General features: G+C 46.9%; 1 protein-coding gene across 1 annotated transcript; it reads right to left on the reverse strand.

The window, feature by feature from the left end:
- Positions 1-215: 215 nt before the first annotated feature.
- On the reverse strand, positions 216-1,920 carry LOC123446594 (RING-H2 finger protein ATL13-like). Its single transcript, XM_045123170.1, has one exon. It carries the CDS (start codon positions 1,687-1,689, stop codon positions 424-426), a length of 1,266 nt encoding a protein of 421 aa, XP_044979105.1. The 5' UTR covers positions 1,690-1,920; the 3' UTR covers positions 216-423.
- Positions 1,921-17,134: the final 15,214 nt, after the last annotated feature.

Here is a 17,134-nt window from a genome sequence, read left to right on the forward strand (position 1 = left end):
TCCAGGCCAGGCTTCCAGGGTAGAGCAGACCCATGAAAACCGAGTTGAATACGAAATGAGATTGCTGATATCTTAAATTGCCGCAGTTTGGTCTCAAGGTTTTGCGGTCTCAACTGATTGGTACTATATTTTTTTTAGCCCAATTCGCTCTATGAATTTTTGAAATTCATAACGTGGCATAGCTAATCGCTCTGCAGACATCTGAAAAATTTCTGAGCAGTAAAATCATGAGACTTACCTTGTATTCACCCATTCTTGCATTCCACCCACCAAAACACTTCAAATCTCATAGATCTCATTCTCCACTCCTCGCGCGTGTACGATGAATCTAAAATAGAGATGAGATTGAACAGAACAAGAGGAAACCAGCTGACAATCTGCATCCCAGCTCGGAGCAGGGGAGCAAAGAACTCTGCGATCTTCTCACGGGTGGCCTCTGATCCACAGCAGCGTCCGCCTCGCGAACGAAGACGCCTCGTCCGCCCTCGAGCTCAACCCACCGGCGGCTGTGCCGGACTCGACGTCCCAGTCGACGATGCTGCCGCTCCTACTCTTGTCCCACGCCGACACGTTGTACTCGGACTCGGTGACGGGGCTCACGACGTCCGCCCGCCGCTTCGGCGCTCCGATGTCGCTCGCCGCACGCTGGAGCGACGTGGGGAGCCGGAACGACGACGCGCGGCGCGATGACGAGCCTGACGGAGCGGCGCTGCTGTCCTTCCTCCGCAGCCCACCCCGCATCCATATCTTGGAGATGGAAAAGCTCTCTTTCTTGTCCATCGTGGGCTTCGAGAGCTTGGCCGGCGGCGGCTTCAGAGATACACGGAGCAGGGAGCTCTGGTCCATGACGTACTCATAGGTCCCCATCGAGTAGCAACGCCTCACATCTTGGTCAGGGTTGGAGCTGCATCCCGCGCCTCCTTCTGTGGCCTGGCTCCTGAACTTGCCGAGCTTGACGGGGACGACGACCTCGTCCTTCTCCTTGACATCCGAGTGCTTCTCACTTTCACATCCTTCCTCTTGCTCCATGACCAGGCTGAGGTGAGCAGAGGCCGGCCGGTCGATGCGACCGGAGACGGAGCCCTCCGAGCCAGACTCGAGTACAAAAACCAGCGAGCTGCAGCCGCCGCCGCACGGCGAGAAGTCGACCAGGAGGCTGCAGCGGCAGAGCGGGCACGTAGAGTGCGACAAAAGCCACGTGTCGATGCATTCGACGTGGAAGGCGTGGCTGCACTTGGGGAGGAGGCGGAGGCGGTCGTCGTCGGCGAACTCACACAGGCAGACCGCACAGTCGAAGGGGTCCTTCCCTCCAGCGCCCACGACCGCGCCGTAGAGAAATACCGGCAGCGCGTCGATGAAAGACTGGTCGACGCCGGCGTCATGGAGATGGAACAGCTGCTGAAGCTGCCCGTGGAAGGCGGTCGCGTTCGCGTCGCTGCTCCCGGCGTCGCCAGGGTCTCGCGGCGTCGGGCGGAACAACAACCAGACGAGCAAGTGGAGGAGGCCGGAGACAAAAAAGATTACAGCCAAGATCAAGACGATGAGAAGGATCTTGGGGCTGATCCTGCTCTGAAAGCCTGCATCGATGGCCGCCGGGGGCGGCGGCGACAGCAACGGCAGTGGGGGTGGCAGGTAGGGGAGCGGGAGCTGCAGGGGTGACAGGGCTGCGTAGTTGATGGCAGCATGCATGGTGTAGCGGCTCACGGCTCCCGCCGAACCCGATCTAAAGACAAGGTGGAAGAAGAGAATGTGAGGTGCTCGGCTCACCGGTTACCAATGGCGGTGTTGCCGGGGCTCACAAGTCACAACATGTGGCTTCTCGTTGTGTACTCTCTCCTTTACTTCTTGAGACGGCAACATAGCTCAAGGAGCCCGTCCTCGTCTTGTGAAGCTTTTGTTTGAATCTTTGGGAAGGGAGTATGGAACTGAGAAACAGAGGAGGCACTTAAAAGCATCTTCAACACGAGCGCTAAAAGTAGTGGCGCCCTGAAAAAACCGCTAATTTAGCGCGCGGAAGAAGAAAAAAGCTCTCAAACAGACGCTGCAAAACCCAGCACGCTGCCAAAACTATCCAACGCGTTGGAACTTTCGGCATCGCACGCGGGATATTTAGTGCGCGGCGTACAACGCGCTGAATCTTCCGACTCGCTCTGCTCTCTCGCGTCCCGCCTCGAGCTCGCCGCTACAGCCACAGCTCGCCGCCACCACTCCTGCATGCTCGTCCTGTGCTTGTCCCGGCACGGGGCGAAGCCGCCGCTGCCCTTCTGCTCGCCGGCTGCAACTCGCCGCCTCGAGCTCGTCGGCCGGGAGCGCGTGCCGGCCGGGAGCCGCCGCTGCCCTTCTGCTCGCCGCCTCGAGCTCGCCGCCTTCCTGCAGCTCGGCGCCTCGAGCTCGCCGGCCGGGAGCGTGTGCGGTGGCCGGAGGCGAGCGGCGCGTGCGGAGCTTGCGATTCCAAGCTAGCTCGCGTGCGGTGGCAAGGGGCGCGTGCGTAGCTTGCTAATTCCATCAGCAAGCTAGCTAGCTTGCGATTCCATCAGCACGCTTGCGATTCGATCATCAGCTAGCTAGCTTGCTCCAACGATTGGGGACCTAATTGCGTTTTTGTTTTGGTCAAATGGTCTTATTTGTAAATGTTAGGGACCTATTTGTTGTAGATATATTTGTGGCACACTAATTTTTTAGTGCGTCTGTTGGAGCGCGACGCGCGCGCAATTTTTTCAGCGGCCGCTGGAGTCAGAGCTCTGCTGCGCGCAAAAACAGATAACTCCGGCGCTGTAAATTGCTTTTTAGCGCGCGGAGCGTTGCGCGTCTGTTGGAGATGCTCTAACTGCCTACAACAAAAAAGGTGTGTATGTTTGGAGAGGAAATGAGTAAGGGGGGCGGCCAAGAACGAAGAGAACACATCCGACCCATCACACACCAGTCCTGGCCAAACAGGCCGGCCCGGCACAATCGTGCCAGCCACGGCACGACACGCCTGGTCCCGATTATTAGCCGGGCCGGCCCACAGGCGCAGCCTCCCGGCCCAGGCACGACACGGAGGCTATACGGGCCGGCCCATAGGCACATCAGGCCCGCTAGCCTGCTAGTTTTTGTATTCCACGCTGTTATTTTGGCTAATTTTGGCCTGTTAGGCTGTTTTTTGGGCCAACTTTAGTATATTGGGCTGTGTTTTGGGTCGATTTTGGCCTATTAGGTTATTTTCTTATGCTATATATATAAATAAATAATAAAATGATAAATGGGCCGTGCCGTGCCGGCCCGCGTGCCCAGCCCTCAGGCCCTGGCATGGCCCAAGGCGGTCCGCGTGCCTGGCACGACCCGAGGCGGGCTGCGTGCCTAGCACGACCCGTTTTAGTCGTGACAGGCCCGGCCTATGGCATGCCTGGCTGGCGTGCTTTCGGGCCGGCCCAGAAAGCACGGCCCGTTTGGCCAGCTTTGTCACACACGATATCTTCTAGGTGGGGTGTTAAAGAGCATCTCTAATAGATTCCCTATCTTAAAGGAAATGTTTTCCTTCGACGCGCCGGCGAAAACAACGCGTCGGTCGTTCGCTGCCCACGCGACCCGCGTGTATGGCCATGCAACATTTTTTTCTGTGGTGATCATTTAAATTTGCTATAACCGGTGTCTAAATTTACTACATTTGTCCACTAAAAAAACTGCATATACATTTGGTTGCAATCTCGGTTCGTCGGATTTTTTGCTACAACCGGTGTTTCTTTTTGCTACAACCGTGTTAATTTTTGCTACAATCGATATCATTTTTTGCTGCAACCGTTCACTAAAAAAGTTGCATACACATTAATGAGAGTTGCAACCCGAGTTCACCGGATTGTTTTGCTATAACCCTTATTTTATTTTGCTACCACGCATCATCAGCTTTAGTTTTTTGTTACGACCACGTTGAATTTTTTGCTACAACTATATTTTTGTTGCAACCGTGGACGAAAATTACTGCATCGTGGACGAAATTTGTTGTATCAGAAATTTTGTTGCATGGAGAATTAACGGTGCGGCCCGCGTGCAGCTGGCAGATGGCCGGCCCACGCGCGGCCGGCCGAAAGTTTTGGCCGGCGCACCGACGCAAAGCACTGCTCTATCTTAAACCCAGTTTTTTCCTATACAGGGCACCTATTTTTCCTATGCCGGGCATCAAAATAATTTATGCTTTTTCGGATGCCCTATTTTAAGGCATGTCCGCTCCAACACCTGCCCTACTTTAGGGCACCGCAGCCGAGCCGCATCACTCTATGTTTGCACATATTTCATACATACGACTAACAAATGATATGATATATGATCTAAATAATTCCTAACAAAGAGAAATTAATAAAGTACTTAATTTGTTACAATACAATATGTCTAGTTCATCAAATGGTTCATCAAGTAGCACACAAATTAACACACAACATGAAATTGTTCATGGCATACAACAACGAATAGAATCAAGTGCATGGCCTTGCTCTTTGCCTTCCATTTCATGTCCACCACTCCTCCATGAGATCCTTCTGAAGAACGTCATGCACGTCCGAGTCTCGAATGTCACGGTACACGTTGAGGAAGCGCTGGACTCGATCTCCACCTCCTCTCGGCCGAACCGGACGCCCCATCAACTCATAGGTGCCATAGATGGCATTCTGGCCACGCTCATTCTCTACGATCATGTTATACATGATCACACAGGCCGTCATGATGTACCAAAGGGTCTCTTGATCCCAAAACCTTGCAGGTCCTCTAACAATAGCAAACTGGGCTTGCAAAATCCCTAAAGCTCTCTCCACATATTTCCTAACTGTCGCTTGAGCATTGTGGAAATCGAGCTCCTTCCTACCTTGGGGGATAATCAATGGCTTCACAAATGTCGACCACCTCGGATAAATCCCATCCGCAAGGTAGTAGCCCATGTTGCATGTCTTGTCGTTAGCTTGAAACTTCACAGGAGGCATGTCTCCTTTGGCCAAGTTTGTAAACAGAGGTGACCTGTGGAGAACATTGATATCGTTGCAAGAACCAGGCATGCCAAAGAATGCATGCCATATCCAGGTCTCCTAATCAGCAACGACCTCAAGAATAATGGTGGAACCTTGCTTGTGCCCTCTGAACTATCCATGTCACGCCGCAGGACAATTCTTCCACTTCTAATGTATAGAATCAATAGATCCCAGCATACCTGGAAAACCTCGTTCCTTGTTGATCTGTAGCAGCCGAGCCGTGTCTTGAGCATTGAGTGCTCTCAAATACTCAAGCCCGAAAACCTCAACAATGGCAACGGCAAAGCTCCTTAGACACTTGATGCTCTGGCTCTCACTCATGGCCAAGTGATCATCGAAAAGATCTACCGGAATGCCATAAGCCATCTATCACAATGCTGAAGTGACTTTCTCGTAGAGGCTATGTCCAAGAACTCCGGCACAAGTCCTCCTTTGCTCAAAGAATCTGTTGTGCAGCTGCACGTACTCGGCAATATTGTTGAACAAATCACTACTCATCTGAAACCGGCGTCGAAAGTACCTCTCCAGAAAGACCGGTGTGTCGACGAAGTAGTTGGCCATGAGCTTTGAACCGCCGCCTCCGAATGTACTCTCTCCCCATCACCGAACCGCCGTGCTTCGACCTCTTGTTCGCGTGGTGTATCATGAGTAGCATCGTCATATCCTCGTCCTCGTCCATGTCCATCTCCTCATTGGACGTGGTGTACTCGAACACCATCTACAAAAAAAATAGTATGTATATCTACTAGACAATTCTACTAAATTGTACTCATTTCCACTAGACAATTCTACTAAATTGTGCTAATTCCACTAGACAATTTGCAAAATAAATAAATACGTTTGGATGAACTTCTCACCTTTAGCCGTCGGTTGGTTGTCAATGCGAGCGGGTCGGGCACCACACGTTAGCGTCTTGGAGCACGTCTGTGCGTCTCCGGCGGGGGCAACACGCGTCAGAGGAGGCAGAGAAGCACCATGGCGGGGTAGAGCGGCGCAGCAGGGCTCAGCCGTGGGTGACTCGACGGAGGGGAGGTGATGACGAGTTAATGTATATACATCTCGCCCCTCGTTGGATACCCCAGGTGGATGGTGGATATGTGGTTAGCAGCAAATTTCCCTTACACAGAGACTGTAAGGTTTATCGAACCAGGAGGACTCCTAGGCTCAACAAGTAGGTGTCTTCCACCCTGGCGCTAGCAGAAGACGTGCACCTGCAGGCACAACAAATAACTTTGCTCCCAACGAGTACAGAGAGGTTGTCAATCTCTCCGACCTTGTAGTTTGCAAAGGATCGAAAAACAAGAGGGAACGTAATAGTGATTGCAACAGAAAAGTAAAGAAAGCGGTAAATGATGGAGGTGTAAACAATGATGGTGATATGGACCGGGGTCACATGACGTTCACTAGTAATGCCTCTCTCCCAAAAGAAGATAAACAACTATGCTAGGGTAAACAAATCACAGTTGGTCAATTGACAGAATTATGATCGCACCACAATGCTAATTATGCTCCTTGATAGTTAGAGGTTCAATAGTAATGGGCAGTACGCCAAGACAAGTAGACCATTTATTCATCATCATCTACTTACTAATAATCCACCTTGAGATATCTATCCAGGACATCTCTCCGGTATTATGTTGTGAGTGTTGGGGCACGTCGCATGGGAAACAAAAATTTTCCTACGCGCACGAAGACCTATCATGGCGATGTCCATCTACGAGAGGGGATTTCCGATCTACGTACCCTTGTAGATCGCACAACAGAAGCGTTAAGAAACGCGGTTGATGTAGTGGAACGTCCTCACGTCCCTCGATCCGCCCCGCGAACCGTCCCACGAACCGTCCCGCGATCCGTCCCACGATCCGCTCCAATCTGGTGCCGAACGGACGACACCTCCGCGTTCAGCACACGTACAGCTCGACGATGATCTCGGCCTTCTTGATCCAGCAAGAGAGACAGAGAGGTAGATGAGTTCTCCGGCAGCGTGACGGCGCTCCGGAGGTTGGTGGTGATCTAATCTCAGCAGGGCTCCGCCCGAGCTCCGCAGAAACACGATCTAGAGGTAAAACCGTGGAGGTATGTGGTCGGGCTGCCGTGGCAAAAGTTGTCTCAAATCAGCCCTGAAACCTCCGTATATATAGGTGGGAGAGGGGGAGGGCCTTGCCATGGGGCTCAAGGAGCCCCAAGGGGGTCGGCCGAGCCAAGGGGGGGAAGTCATCCCCTTCCAAACCGAATCCAACTAGGTTTGGAAGGTGGAGTCCTTCTCCCCTTTCCCACCTCCTCCTTTTTTTTTCTTTTCTCTTTGATTTTCTTCCTGTGGCGCATAGGACCTTCTTGGGCTGTCCTACCATCCCACCAAGGGCTGGTGCACCACCCCCAAGGCCTATGGGCTTCCCCGGGGTGGGTTGCCCCCCCCGGTGAACACCCGAAACCCATTCGTCATTCCCGGTACATTCCCGGTAACTCCGAAAACCTTCCGGTAATCAAATGAGGTCATCCTATATATCAATCTTCATTTCTGGACCATTCCGAAAACCCCCGTGACGTCCTTGATCTCATCCGGGACTCCGAACAACATTCGGTAACCAACCATATAACTCAAATACGCATAAAATAACGTCGAACCTTAAGTGTGCAGACCCTGCTGGTTCGAGAACTATGTAGACATGACCCGAGTGACTCCTCGGTCAATATACAATAGCGGGACCTGGATGCCCATATTGGATCCTACATATTCTACGAAGATCTTATCGTTTGAACCTCAGTGCCAAGGATTCATATAATCCCGTATGGCATTCCCTTTGTCCTTCCGTATGTTACTTGCCCGAGATTCGATCGTCAGTATCCGCATACCTATTTCAATCTCGTTTACCGGCAAGTCTCTTTACTCGTTCCGTAATACAAGATCCCCCAACTTACACTAAGTCACATTGCTTGCAAGGCTTGTGTGTGATGTTGTATTGCCGAGTGGGCCCCGAGATACCTCTCCGTCACACGGAGTGACAAATCCCAGTCTTGATCCATACTAACTCAACGAACACCTTTGGAGATACCTGTAGACCATCTTTATAGTCACCCAGTTACGTTGCGACGTTTGATACACACAAAGCATTCCTCCGGTGTCAGTGAGTTATATGATCTCATGGTCATAGGAACAAATACTTGACACGCAGAAAACAGTAGCAACAAAATGACACGATCAACATGCTACGTCTATTAGTTTGGGTCTAGTCCATCACATGATTCTCCTAATGATGTGATCCCGTTATCAAGTGACAACACTTGCCTATGGTCAGGAAACCTTGACCATCTTTGATCAACGAGCTAGTCAACTAGAGGTTTACTAGGGACAGTGTTTTGTCTATGTATCCACACATGCACTGTGTTTCCAATCAATACAATTATAGCGTGGATAATAAACGATTATCATGAACAAAGAAATATAATAATAACTAATTATTATTGCCTCTAGGACATATTTCCAACAGTGAGCCCCACCCAAAGTGTAAACTCAAAGCAACAGACAACTACATTAACGAACTATGCATATGGTAAGCAATCCTTGCAACCATGGTCACAAGCACCGTTGTTTTCTCCGTGGTGGAAACAAGCACATCCCCTAGTCTCATGTTTCTGTCACTCAAGCTAGACATCGAGGGGCCAGAACCCACAATACTGCATAATGCTCCCTCTTGGAGTTACGATCTACTACTTGGCCAAAGCAACAAAAAGCAACGGAGAACATGCATGAATCACCAAGGAACATAATATAAAAGGATAATCAAATTTATAACTCATAACAATCTGAACATAATCTCATAATCCATCGGATCCCAACAAACCGAGCATACCAATAGCAAGATAATTACATAGATGCCTTGATCATCTAGGGCAGCTCATAAGGACTAACCATTGAAGCACAAGATTGGAGAGAAGACATCACATAGCTACTGGTCATGGACTCATGGTCCAAGGGTAACTACTCACGGCACATCCAGGAAGCGTCCATGGCGGCGGAGAAACTCCCGGAGGTCAATCCTCCCTCCGATAGGGTGCCGGGAAGAAGTCTCCTGACGCTCCCAATCTCGGAAGCACTGCAGTGGCGAAACAATAGAGAAATTCGTGATTCTAGAGAGTCTGCGAGGGTTTCCTCTCGCGACTCTAAATATAGGCCAAAGGAGGGCACCGGAGGAGGTGGGACCCACCCAAACGACCTACTGGCGCGACCTCGGGCCTGGTCGCGCCAGCAGGCCGCCTAGGAGCCCCCTAGCCCCCCTCTAGCCCTCCTTCGGTGATCCGGAAGCTTCTGTTTCGCTGATTTTTTATATAGTTTTTCTGGATTTTTTCGGGCTTCGGAAAATTGGGTAAAAGCCCCTGCAAAATAGACATCACCAGACAGAAACTGGCACTGGGTGCACTGAGTTAGTAGGTTAGTCCAAATATGTGTAAAATGATATAAAAGTGTAGGAAAACATATAACAATGTCACCCAAAGGATCATGGAAGAAGCATAAATTATAGATACGTTTGGGACGTATCAACATCCCCAAGCTTAATTTTTGCTCGTCCTCATGTACATAAATGGTAACACAATAATTTCTGTGGTGACATGCTAACACACATATAAGAACTTCAAAGTAAAGCAAGTAAGATATGCAATTAAATTCAATACAATAACAAGCAAGAGTTTATATCTAGTATTGAATTTAGCAAAGTAAGAACATAAAGGTGCAAGAGCTCTCGTTTTCCGTGACTCGACAAATGGTGTTTACGTGCAAGAAGTGGGAGATGGGTTGAGATCATAAAATATTTTTTAATTGAGAACTCAATCTACCAAACCTCACACTTAGTCTCCTTCGGAATCTTAATTTGACTCATCCCCACACCACTTGTGAGGCACAAGTCAAAATGATCCTCTCCCTTTTGATTTTGAGCACTCATGCAATGGATGAGCGTAAGCAAGATATGTTAGCACTTAGGATGGCAAATAGATTAATGACAGGGAAGGAAGACAAAAAGGGTGTGAAAGGCTCACATCAATGAGGACAACCATAGGTGAGAGAAAGCCAAATGATAGATATGATGTGAGGAGTAGGGATTTCCATGTAACGGATGCACATATAAGCTAAGGTAAGCTCTCCAAAGGAACTAGTGGGGGTGCATCCAACTTGTTTGCTCATGAAGACCTAGAGCTCATTTGAGGAGGCTCATAATTGGAATATGCAAACCAAGTTCTATAGTGTAAGGATCCCCACATAGTTATGCACGAATGATAATCTCTATGTAGTACCAATGTAGTAATGGAGTACGAGTGTGGATCTTTCAAAAGGAATAGTAGTGTTGCCCCCTTCTCTCTTTTTATTTCTTTTTATCTTTTTATTTTATTTTTTTGTGGCCTCTTTGGCTCTTTATTTTTAGCTTTCATTTGTCCTCTTTGAGACTTTTGTTTGTCCTCTTTGGGATCTTTTCCTCTCTTAAGGGCAAAACTCTATGTTTTACATGAATAAAAAGAAAAATCATCACACTTTATAAGAAGTAATAAACATAAAGACAAGTTAAAACTATCATGTTGTATGCTAATGTATGCCTCTGCCAGTGTAGCAGGATATGCAATGATACTAGCGCATCATGTAGCAGTAATAAGGGAAAGGCCCAACTAGCATGTGGATCTATGATCAAGCAAAAACATTTATGACATGAAGATCAAGTCATGAGATGGTGGATGTTACATGGCAATGTATCTCGGAAAGGCTATGGAAATGCCTTAATAGGTAGGTATGGTGGCTGTTTTGAGGAAAGATATAATGAGGCTTATCTATGACAGAGCGTATCATGTCATGGGTTTGCATGCACCGGCGGAGTTTGCACAAACTCTCAATGTGAGAAAGGGCAATGCACGGTACCGAAGAAGCTAGCAAAATATGGATGGTGGAAGAGCCAACAATCGAATACTCACATTAGTCCAAAGAACTCATACACTTATTATCGGTAACTCCCTATCTAGTTAGGAAATTCACAAAAAGACAAGTATCCTGAGGAGGAGTGTTTGGGGGTTTGGTTATCCTTGCGCATTCTCGACTCATGGTAACGTGAGGTACTCTATATATTCCAACTCCTCCAGAGGTTAGCGATCATATTAGTAGCTAGAGTTCTCAACTAATTTTTAGTTTTTGAAAAACACACGGATTTCCCATAATACGACACCTATCACTAATAGGCTCAAGCTATTGGCACCAATAGTCCAAACATTACTCAAATCAATACCTCAAAACTATTGCAAGTTACTACTATTCTTAAATGGCAACCTCAGTTACCTATTCATGCAGGACACACAACTCAGTGCAACGAGCCAACTCTCTAAACAAGATAAGCATGATAACTCAAGAGAGTTCCATAAACAACCTAAATAAAAGCTCTTAAAAAGATAAGCATTAAAGCTAAGAGCTAAGCATGACAGTAGCTACGAAAAGATGAAGAACACACAAAAATAATAAACATGAAAACCTATGTTGTGTTCTAGAATGGAATGAAGCGTGTCTCTCTCCCAAACAAGGTAGGCTATGTTCCGAATTATTATGAACAACAAGCAAAACTAAAACAAAATAAAAAGCAAATAGCGAGAAGCTCCAAGCATAGCACATACTATATGAAGTGATAAAAATATAGCATGGAGATGGACGACCTGATGATTGTTGATAAAGAAAGGGATGCACGGGGGCATCCCCAAGCTTAGACGCTTGAGTCTCCTTGAATATTTCTTAGGATGCATGGGGGCATCCCCAAGCTTGAGCGCTTGACACTCCTTTATCTTCTTTCATCATCTCTCCCATCGCATACTTGAAAACTTCCTTCATAAGAAACTCATCATAAGCTAATTAGAGTGGTTAGTACCCTTAATAAAATAATTCATTACCTTCTGGAAATAAATATTTTCATGAAAAGCTACAGCTTCTCATGAATGCCAAAATATTTTTGCAAATAAAAAGCAAGCTTAGGATTCGCAAAACAATGAAAACATAAAACATGGCAGAATCTGTGAAAAACAAAACAATAGGTAGTAAATAATTTATTCGGGGCACTTCTGCAACTCAAATCAGAAAATTCAGAACAGATGCCAAAAAGGCAATTATATAGAGAATGCTGTGAAAAACATTCAAATCAAAAAGGTTATGTGGTGATTTTTTGTGAATTTTTCCGTCAAACAGACATAATATGTTTCTAGACAGCATGTCACAATTTTTTATTTTTCTTGCAATCGGAGGCTATAACTTGGCACAAAGCTTAAAAATAAAGACACAATGATGTTGCTACAGTAGTAACACACATCAAGACCACTAAAACAGATAGTAAAAACATATTGGGTTGCCTCCCAACAAGCGCTTTCTTTTATGCCTTTGAGCTAGGCATAATGCAAGAAGGAGGATCAAAGTTCCCCAAAGTCATCGGAATCAAAGTTCTTCAAACGGATCCTCAACAAGTTCATCCTCATTTCCTAGGGAATGGGTACGTACCTTTTGCTTTCCCTCGTAAGCGTATGTGTCCTGTACCTATATCAATGAAGCCTCTCATGGCTTGGAGGAAGTCCCTTCCAAGAACTATATTCCCTTTGTTGGGATCCATGATGAAGAAATCAATTGTTGCATTCCTTTTAGACAATGTAACCTGGACATCTTTTACCTTTCCCTCGATTTCAGAAATATCAGCATTAGCATGTTCATGATAAGATGAATTTTTTTCCATGTCTAACAAGAGAGAATCATAAACAACTTTTGGCATAGTAGAAACCATGGATCCAATATCACAATAAGCAAGGAAGTCTTAGTTAGAGATGACAATTCTAACAAAAGGTTCCCAGTCATCATCTATTTTCAAAATCTACTCCTTATCAACCATGGGTTTCTCTCTTTCTCTTAAGTCTAGAGCATCTATTTTCCCTTCAATAGTAGCAAGTCTATCTATAATAGTGTCGTAACCATGATTATAAAAAAGAACAAGATTATTAGATAGACCATGTATAATATCAAGAGCTCTTGCCTCATCACACTCTCGGAAATCTCCTTTAGCTATAATATCAAGAGAGTGTTTGCACCATATAAAGAGACCATGATAAAAAATTCTAAGCACAATTTTGATAGGTATCCAAGGCATAATTCTTTTGCGTTGTTCAGAAATTCTATCCCATGCTTCCTTCATATTTTCTCGTTTCCTTTGATGGAAGTCTAGGACCTCAGATTCCTTCCAGGAATCAAACCTTAACATGCTTGACAACTATAAGCAAAGTAACTATTTTTTTGTGGTTTTTGGTATATAAGACTCTAAAGCAAAAACTGACAAGATAACTAACAAGACTAAAAAGCAAAGGAAAAAAGATAGTGTGCAACTCCCCTATGTTGAAGACTGGAGTCCCCGGCAACGGCGCCAGAAATTCGCTTGATGACTAGTTGATGTATATACTTCTCGCCCCTCATTGGATGTACCCCAAGTGGAAGGTGGAGATGTAGTCAACATCAAATTTCCATTACACGGAGACTGTAAGGTTTATCGAACCAGGAGGACTCCTAGGCTCAACAAGTAGGTGTCTTCCACCCTGGCGCTAGAAGAAGATGTGGACCTGCACACACAACGAATAACTTTGCTCCCAACGAGTACAGAGAGGTTGTCAATCTCTCTGGCCTTGTAGTTTGCAAAGGATCAAAACACAAGCGGGAAGGTAATAGTGATTGCAACGGAAAAGTAAAGAAAGAGGTAAATGATGGAGGTGTAAACAATGATGGTGATATGGACCGGAGTCACATGGCATTCACTAGTGATGTATCTCTCCCAAAATATGATATACAACCATGCTAGGGTACAAATCACACTTGGGCAATTGACAGAATTATAATCGCACTGCTAAGCTAATTATGCTCCTTGATAGTTAGAGGTTCAATAGTAATGGGCAGTACTCCAAGACAAGTAGACTGTTTATTCATCAGCATTTACTTACTAATCATCCACCTTGAGATATCTATCCAGAACATCTCTCTGGTATTAAGTTGCCAGCCCCACCCAAAGTGTAAACTCAGAGCAATGGACAACTGCATTAACGAACTATGCGTAAGGTAAACAATCCTTGCAACCGTTGTTACAAACATCATAGTTTTCTCCCTGGGGCAACAAGCACATCTGCTAGTCTCATGTTTCTATCACTCAAGCTAGACATCGAGGGGCCCGAACCTACAATCATGCATAACACTCCCTCTTGGAGTTATGATCTACTACTTGGCCAAAGCAATAAAAAGCAATGGAGAACATACATGAATCACTAAGGAACATAATATAAACGGATAATCAAATATATAACTCATAACAATCTTAACATAATTTCATAATCATCGGATCCCAACAAACCAAGCATAGCAATAGCAAGATAATTACATAGATGCCTTGATCATGTCGGGCAACTCACAAGGACTAACCATTGAAGCACAAGATTGGAGAGAAGACATCACATAGCTACTGGTCATGGACTCATGGTCCAAGGGGAACTACTCACGACACATCCGGGAAGCGTCCATGACGGTGGAGAAGGTCCCGGAAGTCAATCCTCCCTCCGGCATGGTGCCGGGAAGAGGTCTCCTGACATTCCTGATCTCGGAAGCGCTGCGACAATGGAACGATGGAGAAATTCGCGATTCCAGAAAGTCTACGAGGGTTTCCTCTTGGGACTCTAAATATAGGCCAAAGGAGGGCACCGGAGGAGGTGGGACCCACCCAGGAGACCTCGTGGCGCGGCCTAGGGCCTGGCCGCGCCAGCAGGCCGCCTGGGAGGCCTCTGGCCCCCCTCTAGCGCTCCTTCGGTAATTCGGAAGCTTCTGTTTCGCTGATTTTTTATATTTTTTCGGGATTTTTTCGGGCTTCAGAAAATTGGGTAAAAGCCCCTACAAAATAGACATCAGCAGACAGAAACTGGCACTGGGTGCACTGAGTTAGTAGGTTAGTCCAAATATGTGTAAAATGATATAAAAGTGTAGCAAAACATATAACAATGTCACCCAAAAGATCATGGAACAAGCAGAAATTACATATACGTTTGGGACGTATCAGGAGGCAGAGCCACGGAGAGGCTCGGGGGCGATGAATCAGGACCGGGCGGAGCGGCTAGGGACCGACACAGCTGTACTAGGTCAGGATCGACCTGCCCACGGGTTCGCTGCCGCGTGGGGCGGCAGACTCGAGCTCTGCAGCTGCCGCACTGGATGCTCAACTTCAGCGTGGAGGCGGGGCCGCGGCGCCCATTTTCCGATGGGAATCAGTGGCGGAGAACCATGGGAGGTCGGAGGGGGCTTCAGTAAAGGGGGCGCGGCGGCGGGAGGTCGAATCGGCAGTGACGGCCCGCAGCAGAAATGGCAAGTCGGGGGCGGAACTCCTTTCAGCGTGGCGGTGACTATGCACGGGGGGAAATGGAAGGGATAGGGCAGGTGCGAGCGAGGCCCTCCGTGTCCCAAATTTGGGGTAGGGAGGACTAGAATTTGGGGCTACCCCAATTTGGGGCACGTGATAGGGCACTTGCTCGAGAGCGTTTTTGCCCTCTCGTGCCCCAAAATACAGTTTTAGGGCACCATGGCTAAAATGGGGCATCTATTAGAGATGCTCTAAGAGTCAATAAAAACGCACTTTCATAAGAGGAGTCGTGCCATATCGAATAGTTATTGTGCATTGAAGCTCGACATGATGCAAACTTACGATATACTAGAGTGGCCATACCTACGTGCCATGATGGAGAAACTGGGTTTTGCACATTCCTTGATCAACATAGTAATGAACATGGTACAACCAATCTCCTTCCTAGTCTTATTTAATGGTGAGAAATTAGAGAAATTTAATCCTTCTAGAGGAATCCGACATGGAGATCCTATCTCCCCTTACCATTTCTTGATTGCAGCAGAGAGCCTCTCGTGCCTTTTATAATCCAGTTCTCACTCGTAAGATCTTGAAGGGATCAAGGTGGCTCCAACAACTCCACCTGTTAACTGATACGTCCCAAACGTATCTATAATTTTTGATGGTTTCACGCTGTTATCTTGTCTTCTTTGGTTGTTTTATGTACCTTTTATATCTTTTTTGGGACTAACTTATTAATTCAGTGCCAAGTGCCAGTTCCTGTTTTTTCCGTGTTTTTGACTCTTTTCATATCTGATTTTGGAACGGAGTCCAAACAAAGAAAAACCCCGAAATGATTTTTTTCTGAACGGAAGAAGATCAGGGGGCCTTTGGGCCAAGCCAGGTGGGCTCTAGGGATCCCACAAGCCGCCACTCTGCCACGAGGGGGGAGGCGGCGGTGGCAGGGCTTGTGGCCTCCCTGGCCGCCTCCTGACCTAGATCCTTGGCCTATATATTCCCAAATATTCCGCAAAAAATCAGGGGAGCCTCGAAAATACTTTTCCGCCGCCGCAAGCTTCCGTTTCCGCGAGATCTCATCTGGAGACCCTTCCCGACACCCTGCCGGAGGGGACTTTGGAGTTGGAGGGCTTCTTCATCATCATCATCGCCCCTCCAATGACTCATGAGTAGTTCACTTCACACCTACGGGTCCGTAGTTAGTAGCTAGATGGATTCTTCTCTCTCTTGGATCTTGAATACAAAGTTCTCCATGATCTTCATGGAGATATATCTGATGTAATCTTCTTTGCCTGTGTGTTTGTCGAGATCCGATGAATTGTGGATTTGTGATCAGATTATCTATGATATATATTTGAGTCTTTGGGATTTCTTATATGCATGATTTGATATCCTTGTAAGTCTCTCCGAGACCTGGATTTTGTTTGGCCAACTAGATCTATGATTCTTGCAATGGGAGAAGTGCTTGGCTTTGGGTTCTACCATGTGGTGACCTTTCCCAGTGATAGTAGGGGCAGCAAGGCACACATCAAGTAGTTGCTATCAAGGGTAAAAAGATGAGGTTTTATCATTGGTTTGAGATTATCCCTCTACATCATGTCATCTTGCTTAAGGCGTTACTCTGTTCTTATGGACTTAATACACTAGATGCATGCTGGATAGCGGTCGATGTGTGGAGTAATAGTAGTAGATGCAGAAAGTATCAGTCTACTTGTTTTGGACGTGATGCCTATAGATATAATCATTGCATAGATATCCTCA

The sequence above is a fragment of the Hordeum vulgare genome, chromosome 4H (assembly GCF_904849725.1).
Source record: "Hordeum vulgare subsp. vulgare chromosome 4H, MorexV3_pseudomolecules_assembly, whole genome shotgun sequence".
Classification (NCBI taxonomy): Eukaryota; Viridiplantae; Streptophyta; class Magnoliopsida; order Poales; family Poaceae; genus Hordeum; species Hordeum vulgare.

Excerpts from the sequence above, each read along its gene's own strand:
- LOC123446594 (XM_045123170.1), bottom strand. The coding sequence starts at position 1,689 with ATGCATGCTGCCATCAACTACGCAGCCCTGTCACCCCTGCAGCTCCCG.